This window comes from Nicotiana tabacum, chromosome 17, assembly GCF_000715075.1.
Source record: "Nicotiana tabacum cultivar K326 chromosome 17, ASM71507v2, whole genome shotgun sequence".
NCBI classification, from domain to species: domain Eukaryota; kingdom Viridiplantae; phylum Streptophyta; class Magnoliopsida; order Solanales; family Solanaceae; genus Nicotiana; species Nicotiana tabacum.
This window is the reverse complement of record NC_134096.1, coordinates 13,653,780-13,667,646: the sequence shown is the minus strand read 5'-3', so window position 1 is coordinate 13,667,646 and position 13,867 is coordinate 13,653,780. Positions and strand designations below refer to the sequence as shown.

General features: G+C 38.5%; 1 protein-coding gene across 2 annotated transcripts; it reads right to left on the bottom strand.

Moving 5' to 3' along the window:
- Positions 1-2,402: 2,402 nt before the first annotated feature.
- On the bottom strand, positions 2,403-6,663 carry LOC107828968 (uncharacterized). Of its 2 annotated transcripts, XM_075234040.1 has the most exons (3): positions 5,313-6,663; positions 3,779-3,857; positions 2,971-3,114 (listed from the first exon to the last, which is right to left on the bottom strand). In XM_075234040.1, the coding sequence occupies exons 1-3, from the start codon at positions 5,828-5,830 to the stop codon at positions 3,106-3,108; spliced, it is 606 nt and encodes a 201-aa protein (XP_075090141.1). In that variant the 5' UTR covers positions 5,831-6,663; the 3' UTR covers positions 2,971-3,105. The 2 variants fall into 2 exon arrangements, with proteins under 2 accessions (XP_016511852.2, XP_075090141.1); XM_016656366.2 differs by lacking the exon at positions 3,779-3,857 and having other exon boundaries at positions 2,403-3,114; positions 5,313-6,656.
- Positions 6,664-13,867: the final 7,204 nt, after the last annotated feature.

Genomic DNA, 13,867 nt, shown 5'->3' with positions numbered 1-13,867 from the left:
TTCCGGTGGCCTTGGCTTTCAGCCGGCCACAATTAAGAGAGAGCAAAAATAATATAGAAGATGAAAGTAAGAGATTAACAGTAGTTCTTAGTCCTTCGAGTCTGTTCAAAGGGAATCGGGGGAGGGGTTTATATAGTGGTAAAATCAGGCGGATAAACAAGGAAAGAAATCAAGTAAACATGAACAAAAGGAGTAAAATCTCGCATGAAAATCAGTAGAGTAACCAGAAAGGAAAGAAATCAAACTCCAAACCCTAGTTGGGGTTTAAAACTCAAAATCGGCCAACTAGTATGAAGAATCAAGTTATTCTTCATGTATATGGATGAGATTTTGTCCAAATCTCCAAGATTGAGTTGAACGGGCCCGATTATGAGAGATAGTACTTGCCAAGTTTAGGCAAATACTAAGTAACACCATTGTCGTATAGATACTAATGTGGTAAAAATAAGGAAGGTGAATCAAGAAGAGGTTCCATTGTTAGGTTGGAATCGGAGAGAAATCAGGAGGCGACTACTAGAGTTTCTCAGAGACAGACGGAATAAAGAGGATTTAGAGGCGACTGAAGTGGGGAAATGAGATTAGGGTTTGGGTGAGGGGATATAAGGAAATGTGGAGATTTATTGTGGGTCGTTGATCATTTGAGATCAACGGCCGAGATTAGAGGGTGCTAGGGTCGGGTAAAAACGGGTCGCTGATGGGCAGACCTATTAGGTTGTTTGGTTTTGGGCTTCTGGGGGTCAATTGGGATGGGCCTGTCCGTTTGGACCTTAATTGGTCTGAGAAATAAGGCATAATTGGGCCATATTGTAAAGTAGGTAATTAAGGGGAAATAATTTTAATAAAATAGTTAAATAAAATATAAAAATTCTATTTATGCAATTCAATACTTAAAACAATAGTTGAAGATTATAAAAATGTAAAAATTGTTTTGACTTTAAATAAAATGACAGATGCAATTTATTGTAAAATATAGGCTATTATTACAAAATTATGTAAATGGCTCAAAAAATACAAATATAATTATATGAAAATGAAGTAAAATATTTTAAAACATGTATGTGGATGTAAATAATAAATTTGGATGATTAAGTCATCACAAAATAATTTGAAAGGATAACTAGTAAATAATCAAGTAGTTTAAGTGCAAAGAAATCAATTTTAAAGCTATAAAAATTATGAAAAATTATAGAAAATACTTGCATAAATCTTGTAAATTAAATAATGATGCAAAAATGACATTTTGAAAGTATATATGTTTATTTAAAATATGAGGGCAAAATTAGGTATCAACACTATCGATATAAAAAGAGGGTAAATAAGAAAGGGGTCTGCTTATGTGGATTGCCATGTCAGCTAATCAATGACTCGTAGAAGGCTTATGTGGACAGCCGTTAGAATGAAGGTATTATTGGCCCAGAAAATTAACGGGGAGGATTTTTTTGGCCAAGTTTGCTAATGGAGAACAGAAGTGAGCTATTTCCGATAGTTTTTAATTCAGTGCATACCCGAACTATTTTTGGTCCTAATTACCTTCCTTGGCAGTTTAATAGTCTTCGCTCACTTGAACATTGACACGGAAAATTTAGGTGTGTGTGAGTGATGAGAAATAGAAAAATTAGCTTCTAATTTAGATTTTTTTTTTTTTTAAAACAAAATACTCTTTATCAGCTTGGGACATTCCTACCAAATACGGCCCATATTTTATCTTCTTACATAACTTGAAATATCTTTTTCATCCCTTAGCATAACATTGATTGAAAATTTGAGTTGGGTCTTGGAACTCGAAGAGGAACACCAAAGCTATTGTTAAAAACTTTACTGCTTGGTTGGAAGAGTGGACTGAAACTCATGATTACAGTAGCCGAACCATGAGTTTCAACATTAAGCGAAAGCTTCAAACCAAATTCAAAGAAATTTTTAACCTTTAATTAGCCAACTTTCAACATTAAGCGCCGAAATGCTCTCGGATCATCCAAAATCCGATCCGAACATACGCCCAAGTCCAAAATCATCATACGGACCTATTGGAACTATCAAATCCCGGCTCCGAGGTCGTTTACTCAAAATATTGACCAAAGTCAAACTTAACCCTTTTAAAGTCAATCCAAGGAACCAAGTGTTCCGATTTCAACCCGAACCCTTCCAAATCCCGAACTAACCATCCCCGTAGGTCATAAAATAGTAAAAGCACATACGGGGATCTAAAAGGCAAAACGACCGGTTGAGTCATTACCGGTGGAATAATCGAGATGAGCCTAAGCTGGCACGAACACGCCGTTGTCAAAGAAAAAGTTGAGGTGTTAAAACAGTTGATTGCATCAGCCATATAGCTGCCACTAACATACACTACAATTCAACTAAGAGCCATGAGATATTTGTACAGAAATTTCAAGAATGATATACAACAGAATGCCACTGCTTTATCGCCGTACTTCTATACATATACTTACATAGGTACACTAGCTGGGAAGAAGTTTAAATTCATCTTGATGACCAAAACTATCTTACATTCTAGCAAAACAATCATCACGGCGAACAATATTTAGAAGCTAATGGTTGAAACCCCTATAGAAGATATGTTTACAGCATGGCCTATACCGTTACACATATATTATGCGAGTCCTTCTTTTGTCTTGACACATCCGCTTCCAATGAGTGTGATAAGGGTGTGGATATTTCATGTAGGGATTCGTCAAAATGTACAAAAAATAAGCAAAAAACTTGACATACCCATTCCGGATACTTCCACGCAACTGTACCAGATACCACACCAGTAGTGCGACCAAGATAATATCTGAGTATTCCTCTGCCAGCTCTACAACACAAATTACCGGGGGTGGAGTTGTTAAAGTAGCAAATTAACAAACCTTTGCTGCTAGGACAATGATCTTCAATTGCATCTAGGGCAATATATTGAAGTGAAAAAGCCATGAGATGACAAAGGCAAAAACCATGGATGCAAGTAGGAAATTCATGACACGGCGTCCATGCCAGAAGACTCGGGTTTCAGAAAGGCCTAGAGGTGCTGCAACAGTGGCAACTGTAGCGCTATTTGCTTCATTTGTCTGCTCTCCAGAAATGTTCAGTGCATTGGCACCACAGATTTCACAAATTCTGAATCATACACAAATAAGAAATTAGCATATGGAACGCAGATTGAGAAACTAATGTACACACACGGACAAATGTTTGCATATCAGATCACACATTTTCATGTTGACTCGAAAAGAATTTAGTTTGCAACAGATGAAACTGAAGCTAAAGTATTTTACTTGAAGAAACGATATATACATTAATTGAAAAGGTTGTTCTATGAAGCTATTTAGATGTATATCATATCCAGATAGGATATAAGCAACTAGAGGAGACTAATAGTAAGAAATCGTCTATGTAGTAAAACTCTGCATGAAACAAAGGCAAGAAATGAAGTAGATAACAACAACAACAACAACAACCCAGTATAATCCCACTAGTGGGGTCTGGGGAGGGTAGTATGTACGCAGCCCTTACCCCTACCCTGGGGTAAAGAGGCTGTTTCCGATAGACCATCAGCTCCCTCCCTTCAAGAACTCCCCACCTTACTCTTGGGTGACTCGAACTCACAACCTCTTGGTTGGAAGTAGAGGGTGCTCACCGCTAGAGTAACCCACTCTTGTCAAATGAAGTAGATAAACTTCAGTATATTAAAAAAAGGGCATCCCGGTGCACAAAACATCCCACATTCATACAGGGTTCGGGTAAAGGCTGCATCCCAAGGGGTGTAATGTAGACAGCATACCCTAATATAAGCATTAGTGGCTGCTTCCATGGGTCGAACCCGTGACCAATAGGCAAAATTGTCATGCTCCAAGGCTACCCTTCAAACAGAAGTATATAAATGAAACAATGTGTGAAAAGAACATTCGACAAATTTAAAGGTCATTAAAAAAACTAAGACTAGAAACTTTCCCATTTTTCTGAAGGAAACATGTGATAATTAACGGTCTGCTTTAATAGATAATTCAACCGGCTCATAGTAAACAATTGCACTCTAATTGATACGACATGACAACAAAAAGGGCAAAAGAAAGACGACATGAAACGCTAATTATGATAGAGGAGCAAGGCAGAAACAGTGTGGTTGTAGAGTCAAACTTCAGCAAAATGCATCAAACCATTCAACTTAGTATGCAGTAGAAATCCGAACATAATTTTTATTGGAGGCAGTCAACTAACCAAGATTAAAGAAGCCTAGTGCTTCAAACTATCAGTAGATACCAAGAAGAAAACAGAATCTAGGTGCTCAAACAAAGAGAGGTATATACCACACCACACTACAACCAAACAATTAAATGACACTATTACACAAACTTAACCAGAACTGAAACTGGCCACGCCACCAAACACCTTCCAATCTAAGGTTCATGAAGTGTAATGTGGTTTACAAAGCGTATGTAATAAGAAAAGGGTATCACGAAAAGGGTGCTATGGAAAAGTGGACGGGATCTCTAACATCCATCAAACATCAGATATTAGGAGAAATAGATCATGAATTATACTTCACAAGCAGACTAAAAGAATTCACTTAAACATAAAAATTACTGCTATCATGCAAGTCTATTAGAAGATTAATCAATCAATCAAATACGGCTCAATCCTAAACTAAGTGAGGTTCACTGTCAGTAGCGGAACCAGGAATTCTAACGAGGGGATCTAAAAAATATAAGAAAGCCACATTTGGGTTTTGAACATGTGTCCTAAACCAATGCAAAGCCACATTTGGGTTTTGAACATGTGTCCTAAACCAATGCCTTAGCCACCTTTACCGCTACACTAGAAGCTTCCATATCTTAAGAGGATTCAACAATTTATTTATAATATGCTTAAAAAAAATTGTTTTTAACCTATTTGCGCAAGAACTCCTTTCATGCAAGTTTACTCCACTCTTTGTTGGCTCTACGAATCCTCTACATTCATTCCACTCAATTCCGATCAATTTTTCACGTATTCTATACTTCATACAAGTCTGTCTCTAACAAAACAAACACCATGTAATGCAAAAGGGCAGCTCGGTGCACTAAGTTCCCGCTATGTGCAGGGTCCGGAGAAGGGTCGGACCACAAGGGTTGTACGCAGCCTTACCATGCATTTCTGCAAGAGACTATTTCCACGACTCAAACCCATAACCTCCTGATCACATGACATCAATTTTAACTATTACGCCAAGACTCCCCTTCTAAACACCAGATGTAATGCAACCGAAACACAAACTAAAAGTAGAAGCTACAAAATGGGAGGGGGATTGACTATTGAGAGAGAGTTATAGTACTCACGTGTTTCCTTTGGTTTTGAACCAAGTCTCAGCACACTGTTTATGAGCAGCACCTAAGTCACCTTTGCAAGAACATCCCAATTCTATAGCCATCTCTATAGAATGCTCTTGCACTTGATCTCCACCACTACTACTAATGCCACCACTTTTCAACAAATTCAAATGACAAATCCTACAATCCCTCTCTTCTTTATTATGCAATTTCAACAACTCCAATTCACCACTCTCCAAATCAATCTCCTCATCTGAGAAAGACCCTCTTTGCTTGTTGTCCCTCTGTGGCTCACAATTTACCAAAATACCCTCACTTTCACCAGCCATAGAGCCTAAAGGTGAGTGCCAAGACTGGTCAGAGTCTGAATCAGTGAAGTGGAGACTCCCATCAGTAGTTGTTGTCTCACTGCTCGCCGCCATTGACGGCCGCTGCCGACGTCTACGGCGGCGCTGACGGCGGGAACTACCATTCCGGTTACTTCCATTTGCCTCTATGTCAGCATTATTAGCTTCAAAAGTTGACATTTTTCAACCAAAAAAACTGTCTTTTTTGTTCACTGATTGAGAAAAAAGACACAACACTTCAAGAATTTAAGGAAATTCATCGAGATTCAGGATGAGAAGCGTTAAAAGTTGAAAAATTCAGTACCCTTTACCCGAAAACTGTCTTTCAGCTCAGACTGATAAAAAGATTGAGAATTTGTAGCTTTTAAAGGGGTTTAGCAAAATACACAAACACTGTTCTTTAGCTCATAGATTGAAAAAAAGATGGAAACTTATAGAGGTTCAATAAACAAAATGGCTGTGTATGAGTTTTCAAGAAACTGTTTTTAGCTCAGAGATAGAGGAAAATATAGAGAAAATGAATTTTTTTTTTAGCATTCAAGAAATTGTAAATTGAGGAAAAGATGGAGAATTGAAGTATTTAGAGAAGAAATGACTGTTTTTGAGTATTCAAGAAACTGTCTCTCGGATCACAAATTGTGGGAAAGATGGAAAAATTGAAGGTTGTAGAGGTTCATCTATTTAATTTCTTGTTTATGAGTATTCAAGAAACTCTTTTGCAGCTCAAAGATTGACCAAAAAAAGATGGAAAAGTTGAAGCATTTAGAGAAGAAATGACTGTTTTTGAGTTCAAGAAACTGTTTCTAAGATCACAGGTTGTGGCAAGGATGTTGCAATTGAAGAATTTTTAAAGGAGTTGATCAAAGATGATGATGAGAAGCGTGAGGGAAATGGGGAAAGAAATGAAGATAGTTTATGAGTATGTTGGGGTTTTTAGTGCTTTAACAATTTGCTTCTATTTATTATATTTGCTTTCTCAAAGTGGAGAAGTAATTGTGACATATTGCAAATGGACCTGTATTTGAGTGTCAGTTCAGAGAAGAGATGAAAAAGGAGATACAAATAGGGAAAAGAGGAGTCCGGAATCAAAATGTGATTCTTTTGGACTCAAAGAATCAAAATGTGTCTGGAAAAAAAAAATGGTGACAATAATATATATAACGCCCTTTTAAATGGCGCTATACCTTAACGGTCGTTTGCCCAGTTAAGTATAGCGCCCTTTTAAAAGGCGTTATATTTGAACCTCCGAAGTAGAGGTAAGGTCTGCGTACACACTATCCTCCTCAGACTCCGTTAGTGGGATTTCACTAGGCTGTTGTTGATGTTATTGTTGTATATTTGAACCTCAAAAGAGCGGGAAGGTATAACGCCTTATATTAAGACGCTATACTATAACATCTTAATATAAAGCGTTATACCCACATAAAAACCCATCCAGTCCCCTTCGCGTGATAATAATTTTTTCGAGTACAATACAACTTTTTCAAAAGATATCTTTTGCAGAACAATAACTTTTTCAGGTCGACAAGACAATACACATAACGTGGTATTTCACCGCGCTATACTTCGCGTGATAATGATTCTTTCGGGTATAAGACAACTGCTTAAACTGAACCAAGTCATCTTTATTTCAAAGACCTTTTGAATAAATATTACAACATTCATTTAAAAAATACAACTAACATTTAACAAGTCGTTCAAAAAGAGCAAAAGGGTGAAGGTAGTTCAACAAATCCCCATGGAACACGTCTTAACACTATCGATCTTTACCTTAAAAAAAATATGCTAGGTTGCTACACTTATTTAGTTGATGACAAGTTGTATGGTGTTTTGCGTCCCTTGGAAAATAAGCCTATCAATATACACACTGATCTCAAAGTTGCAGGCCACATTATTGAAGGCGAAGCGCATTCTACAAAGCCTGAAGGTATGCAAATTTGGGGCTAAAAAATACAATGGGTTCCCATTTACTCAAAACGGTGTAATTACGAAGTATTATGTCGTTGGCATGGGCTTGTTGTGGCACAAGTACTTTCTACAACCTTCCAAACAAATACACACAAAGATGAACCAGAAGTGATTCGACATTTGATGAAGGAGATTCTAGAGATAGAAAAGGCACTAGGTGTTCATCATGCAATGGATGATCTTAACTTCCTAGGAGGAACGGAGGATTAGTACTGGGATTTATTAGAAAATGATAAATTATATAGAGACGATGATTATCCTGTTTTCTCAACAGTTGTCGAGTGGGAGGGACTACCTAAGTTTCTACCACAGACGTTGGACGTTGAAGTCCCACATTATTGTAGAAATCAAGCAAGTGGTCTTATTGATGATAGCGATGAAATACGAGAAATGTGTATCAGTTGGGGCCTAGATTACGATGCCCTCGGTCCCGAAGGGTGCATACACGATGTTGACGAAGAAGATGAAGACAGTGACAATGAAATAGTGTCAGATAGCGACGATAATGGTGAATGACAATTATTATTTTTTCTTGGGATGTATGTTAAATTGTTGTACTGAAGTATTAATGCTAAATATCAATAAGACTTAATACCAATGGAAACATAATTTTATATCATACATTATGCAAGATGAACAAGTACATACACTTATTATAAGAAATTATATAAACAAAACACTACGTGTATCCTTGATAATTGGGCACATTGGATGAACTTCAACCAGGAGCTGAATTACCACCGCTACCCAAATCAGCCGAAGGACATTTACGACGGTCGTGTCCTGTTTGCGAGCATATGCCACAGTTACGCGTATAAACGGTATCACCAATATCCATTTGGTTCCGTATACGCGTTCTTTTTTGCACTTGTCGTTGACGTAAATAATCCTTGTTACACACCATTTTAAATGATTCTGGCGGCCAATAATGCTCAGCACCCATTGGCTGTAACTGTCCACTATAGGTGTTTAAGTATGTAGCAATACTATATTCTTTATCAACGTAGCTGGTTGCCGCAAAACTTGTATGTTGAAAGTAGTTCATCGAATGTGAGCACAACATGTGGTAGATGGACCATTTCCCACAAGAGCATAACCTTCTCGCTTCATTTTACGGTGTGTGTATTATTCTCCCGGTTTTGATGGATAGTGGTGCGAACTTCAAAAATATTTCGCTCGTTGCAATACTGTAAATATGAATGCCAATGTGCTCGCCTCCTGTATTTCTCAAATCTTTTCATTGGTATTGGCATAAATTCAACACCCATTTCTATCAATGACGATGCACCTCTAACCCTTTTAACAAACTTCTCCGCCATTTGCTTGAATGACATCCACACCATGGCAGTGACATGCAATCCACGGGCAGAATTCAATAACCCATTGAAAGACTCTGACATATTTGTAGTCAGAATTCCCCATCTTATGTCACCATCTCCATGCAAAGTCCACTTGTCAAGCTCATGTCGCATCAACCAATGATAGGCTCCTTTGTCTTCCTGCCTGATCAATGCCATTCGATTCCTGAATTTGCACACTTGGTGATCTGTTGCACCCATCCACATTAAATCATGCAAATCCTTGTTGGGATGTGTCTTCTGGAAATTGGCCTTCAAGTGCCTCACACAGTAACGGTAATAGAAATACGGTTCCTGCCATGTACGTAAATTCTGTACAAAACTTAAAATACCACCATGCCGATCAAATATTAGACAAATACCTGAATGCTTCCTGACAACATGCTCCTTCAAGTGGTTCAAATATAGTGTCCACGTCTCTTGGCTTTCATTGGCACAAATAGCAAAAGCTAGTAAAAATATACCTCCATTAGCATCTACTGCAACGACGATCAACAATTTAATATCATACTTTCCATAGACATGAGTGGCGTCTATGGATATTACCGGTCGGTAATGCACAAAATCATCAATTGCTAGCTTAAATGCCCAAAACACATATATGAATATATGTTCTGGTATTCCCGGACTCCGTTCAAGCTTCTATTCAATAACAGTCTTGGGGTTAAAGTGTTGCAATGCGGCCATGTACCTGGGTAGAGATGAAAATGACTTATCCCAGTTACCATAAACAATTTCAAACGCACGTTTGCACCCGAGAAATGCCTTTCTTTTGGTAATGGTACACTCATATTCCTGGTGGACAAATGTTATACACTCTTTGATCATATACCTTATGAACGCTTCAATGTGTGGAATCAAGACAAGAGAAATCAAGTCAACATTCAAGTTAAAATGATTCTCACTGAATGTGTCCATTTCATAATTATGGGTGCCAATGTATTTACCCACTACCCACATATTTGTTTTCATCTTCCTCGCGCGCAGCATCCAATTACAACCCGCAAACCATCTACGACAAATAACCTTGTATATACTAGGAAATGACTATGATGACCCAAAAGGTCATCTCATATTTTAGAACTTGATTCTGCGCTCTTAAGCCTTAAACATCTCATTTTTACCCTCCTCGACTTGCGTGCATAGTTCGGCCGTGTTTCTGGAAGGATTTTATGTTGAAAATTGATGAAAATAAGAATTGTTTCCTTAAAAGTTGATTTTAGTTGACTTCGGTCAACGTTTTGAGTAAACAGAAACGGACCCGTATTTTGACGGTCACGGTGGGTCTGTAATGAAATATGGGACCTGGGCGTATGCCCGGAATCGAATTTGGAGGTCCTTAGCTCGAGTTATGGATTTTGTATGAACATTAAAAAGTCTGAAAATCTAATGTCTTTAAGAATTTATTGATGTTTGGCATTGTTAGTACCAGGTCCGTATTTTAGTTTCGGAGCCCGGTATAGGTTCATTATAATATTTAAGACTTTTCTGTGATATTTGGTAAGAAACGGAATTGGTTTGACGTGATTCGGACGTCCAGTTGAGAAAATAGAAGTTTTAAAGCTTTCTTGAAAATTTCATTCGATTTGGTGTTCAATTCGTAGTTTTAGGTGTTGTAATGGCGATTTGATCGTGCGAGTTCATATGATATTTTTAGACTGGTGTGCATGTTTGGTTCAGAGCCCCGAGCACTCGGGTGAGTTTTGGATAGGCTACGGGATGATTTGGACTTAGAAAATCTTGTATTTTTGCTGCAACAGTTGTTCTAGTGTGTTCTTCTTCGCGTTCGCGAAGATACTCTCGTGAACGCGAAGAGTAAGCTGGTCAGGATGAGTTTTTTCTCTTCGCGAACGCAAAGGCCTGGTCGCAAATGCGGAGTGATGGGGGCTTTACCCTTCACGAACGCGACCAGCTCATCGCGGACGTGTAGTATTTGGGATCTGGGGGGGGAGGGAGGGGTCAATCACTCTTCATCGCGAACGCGAGCAAGGACTCACGAACGTGAAGGCCAGGGGGGCATAACCTTCGTAAATGCGATAGGGGTTTCGTGAACGCGTAAGCTTGGCAAGCTCTGCTCTTCGCGAACACGACAGTGTCCTCGCGAACGCGATGAACACTGTCGCCCAGTTCATAAAACAGTCCCAAAACGGGACTTATGCCATTTCTTCACATTTCCAAAAGCTAGACGGCCTAAAGGCGATTTTCAAAGATCATTTTCTTCCTCAAAGTGTTGGTAAGTGATTCTAAACCACAGTCTTTCAATTACCCATTATATTTCATAGATTTTCAACCTAAAATCTAAGGTTTTCATGGTGGAGTTGGGGATTTTTGGGTAGAAACTAGGGGTTTCAAAATTTGGGGATTTAGACCTCAAATTGAGGTCGGATTCCAAAACCAATTATATATCTGGGCTTGGGGTTGAATGGGTTTTGGTCCGAACCTTGGGTTTTGACCAAGCGGGTCGGGTTATTTTTTGGCTTTTTGGGGAAAAATTTGGAAAATCTAAATTTATGCAATGTAATTGATTCCTTTAGCAATATTTGATATTATTGAGTCATTTTTTAATAGATACGAGTGGTTTGGAGGTGGATTCTAGAGGAAAAGCTGTGATTGAGTATTGAGTGGCCTTCGAAGCGAGGTAACTGTCGTGACTAACCTTGGCTTGAGGGATTAGGTATTATTCGCTTATTTTCTACATGTTTGTATGTTGAGTACAACGTATAGGTGAGGTGATGAGTACTTATGCGTTGTTGTCGAGTCATAACATGCGAGTGAGTCTTATTATTATAATCGTGGTATTCCTTGATCATATTGTTCATGATTAGACTAGCTATTTGTTATGTTGAACAACTCTTATTATGTTTTACGGAAATTGGTATTTATTGAGTATTGACTCAAAGTTGAGGTTAGTAACGTGGAATTGAATGTTGAAGTAAGACTTGTTCTTGATATTTCTATCTCCCTGTTGTTATTGTTCATTGTCTTGGTAAGGGAGAGTGTTAAAGCACGAAGGGTGATACCGTGCAATATTTTGTGAGTGAGTGATAATGCACGAAGGGTGATGTCGTGCCATGTTATGAGAGAGTTAATGCACGAAGGTTGATGCCGTGCAACGTTTTGTGAGCGAGTGATAATGCACGAAGGGTGATGTCGTGCCATGTTATGAGAGAGTTAATACACGAAGGGTGATGCCGTATTGTTTCTATTATTTCTTATAGTGAGGTTAAGAGTAAACATACGAAGGGTGATGTCGTGCACTTTCCTTTACTGTGTTTACTTGTTTCTTTCTGTTAAAGATATATCGATTGATCATGTTCTCATTCCTTTTGTGATTATTTTCCATGTAATCCCCTCAGCATGTCCCCTTCCCAATATTCCTTGCCTTGCTTCTTTAATTGTTGTTATTATTGTATATATTGATATATTGTACATGTTTATTTGTAGGTGTCTTGTCCTAGCCTCGTCACTACTTCGTCGAGGTTAGACTCGACACTTACCAGTACATGGGGTCGGTTGTATTGATACTGCACTCTGTACTTTCTGTGCAGATTTTGGTACCGGACCGAGTTGACCCTGAGTCTAGCTGCTGGCTTGATCCGTTTGGAGACCCAAGGTAGTCATGTTGGTGTCTGCAGGCCCTAGCGTCCCCTTCTATGAATTTCCTTTATTGTTTCATTTGCATCGAAAATAATTATATTTCCTTAAGATATTTACTTGTAGTAAAACTTTAGAAGTTCGTGAATTGTGACTCCAGATCCGGATGGTAGTAATTAATACCGGTTTTATATTATTCCGCACTCACTTTATTTCATCTTAGCTAAATTGTTGTTATTCACTGAATGGAATAAGGATTGGTTTAATGATTATCTAATGTTGGCTTGCCTAGCAAGTGAAATATTAGGTGCCATCACGGTCCCGACGGTAGAAATTCCGTGTCATGACAATGACTCTGCTATTGTGATCTCACGACACTCTTTTACGTTATACATTTGCACCGCCCTGCTTAGGCGCACTTTATCAGGAAAAAGCATGCCCTTTGACAGCAATGTTGCTCTATATTCATCCCACATTGTTGTCCGAATTTCGTCAATATCCCTTGTGAGGGCATCCACATCCGGCATACTTGGCAAATGATCAAGGTAGGGAATCTCCCTTGAATGAAATGACACGTGTGACTCGTACACTCTTGGTCTAACAGGAGGTGGAGCATGCTCCCTTGTCAAATCAAGTTCAGCATTCTCTTCCTCCTCCTCATCACCCTCATCAGGGAAGGGTGTGTCATCTCCAGACTCATCGGCATTGTTATCATAATTACTATTCTCTTTCTGACTCTGTGCATCTGTCAGATCCCGATTAAATATGTCGTCTTCGGGCAATTGAGTAAGGACAGGACATTCAAGTTGCTCGTTTTTACTGCACAACCAATAAAATAATGAGTTTACTCAAATTGATCCAAACTTTACATATAGATATATCACTTCACTTACAAATCATAATGTGTTGACATCCCATGATGGATATTATCCTGTTGATGATGACTCCTGGATGGACCACCATGATCCAACACACCAAAACTAGGCATATTCTAACTGGGCATTGGTTCATAACTTGTAAAATTCATATCTGGTCGGTACCCCCCTGTGGAATATATGAGTGTTAATATAAATTCAATACATCAAAAATAAACATCATAACACAAAGGAAAATTGAAGTTTACCACTCGGCTTGTGAATTATATAAACTAGGGGAGAAATTATTTTCTCGCTCCTCATTCGCCCGTGGAGATAAGTTTAGATCAAGCCAAACTCATTCAGCCGGAACCTGTTCGGCTAAAATTGCTCCAAAATAACCACCCGATGACTAAGGGATATCCCTACTTTGCGCAACCTCA

Coding starts and splice junctions, on each gene's coding strand:
- LOC107828968 (XM_016656366.2), bottom strand. CDS start 5,830: ATGTCAACTTTTGAAGCTAATAATGCTGACATAGAGGCAAATGGAAGT. Junction 3,115..5,312: donor TTCAAAACCAAAGGAAACAC/GTGAGTACTATA, acceptor TGTATGATTCAG/AATTTGTGAAATCTGTGGTG.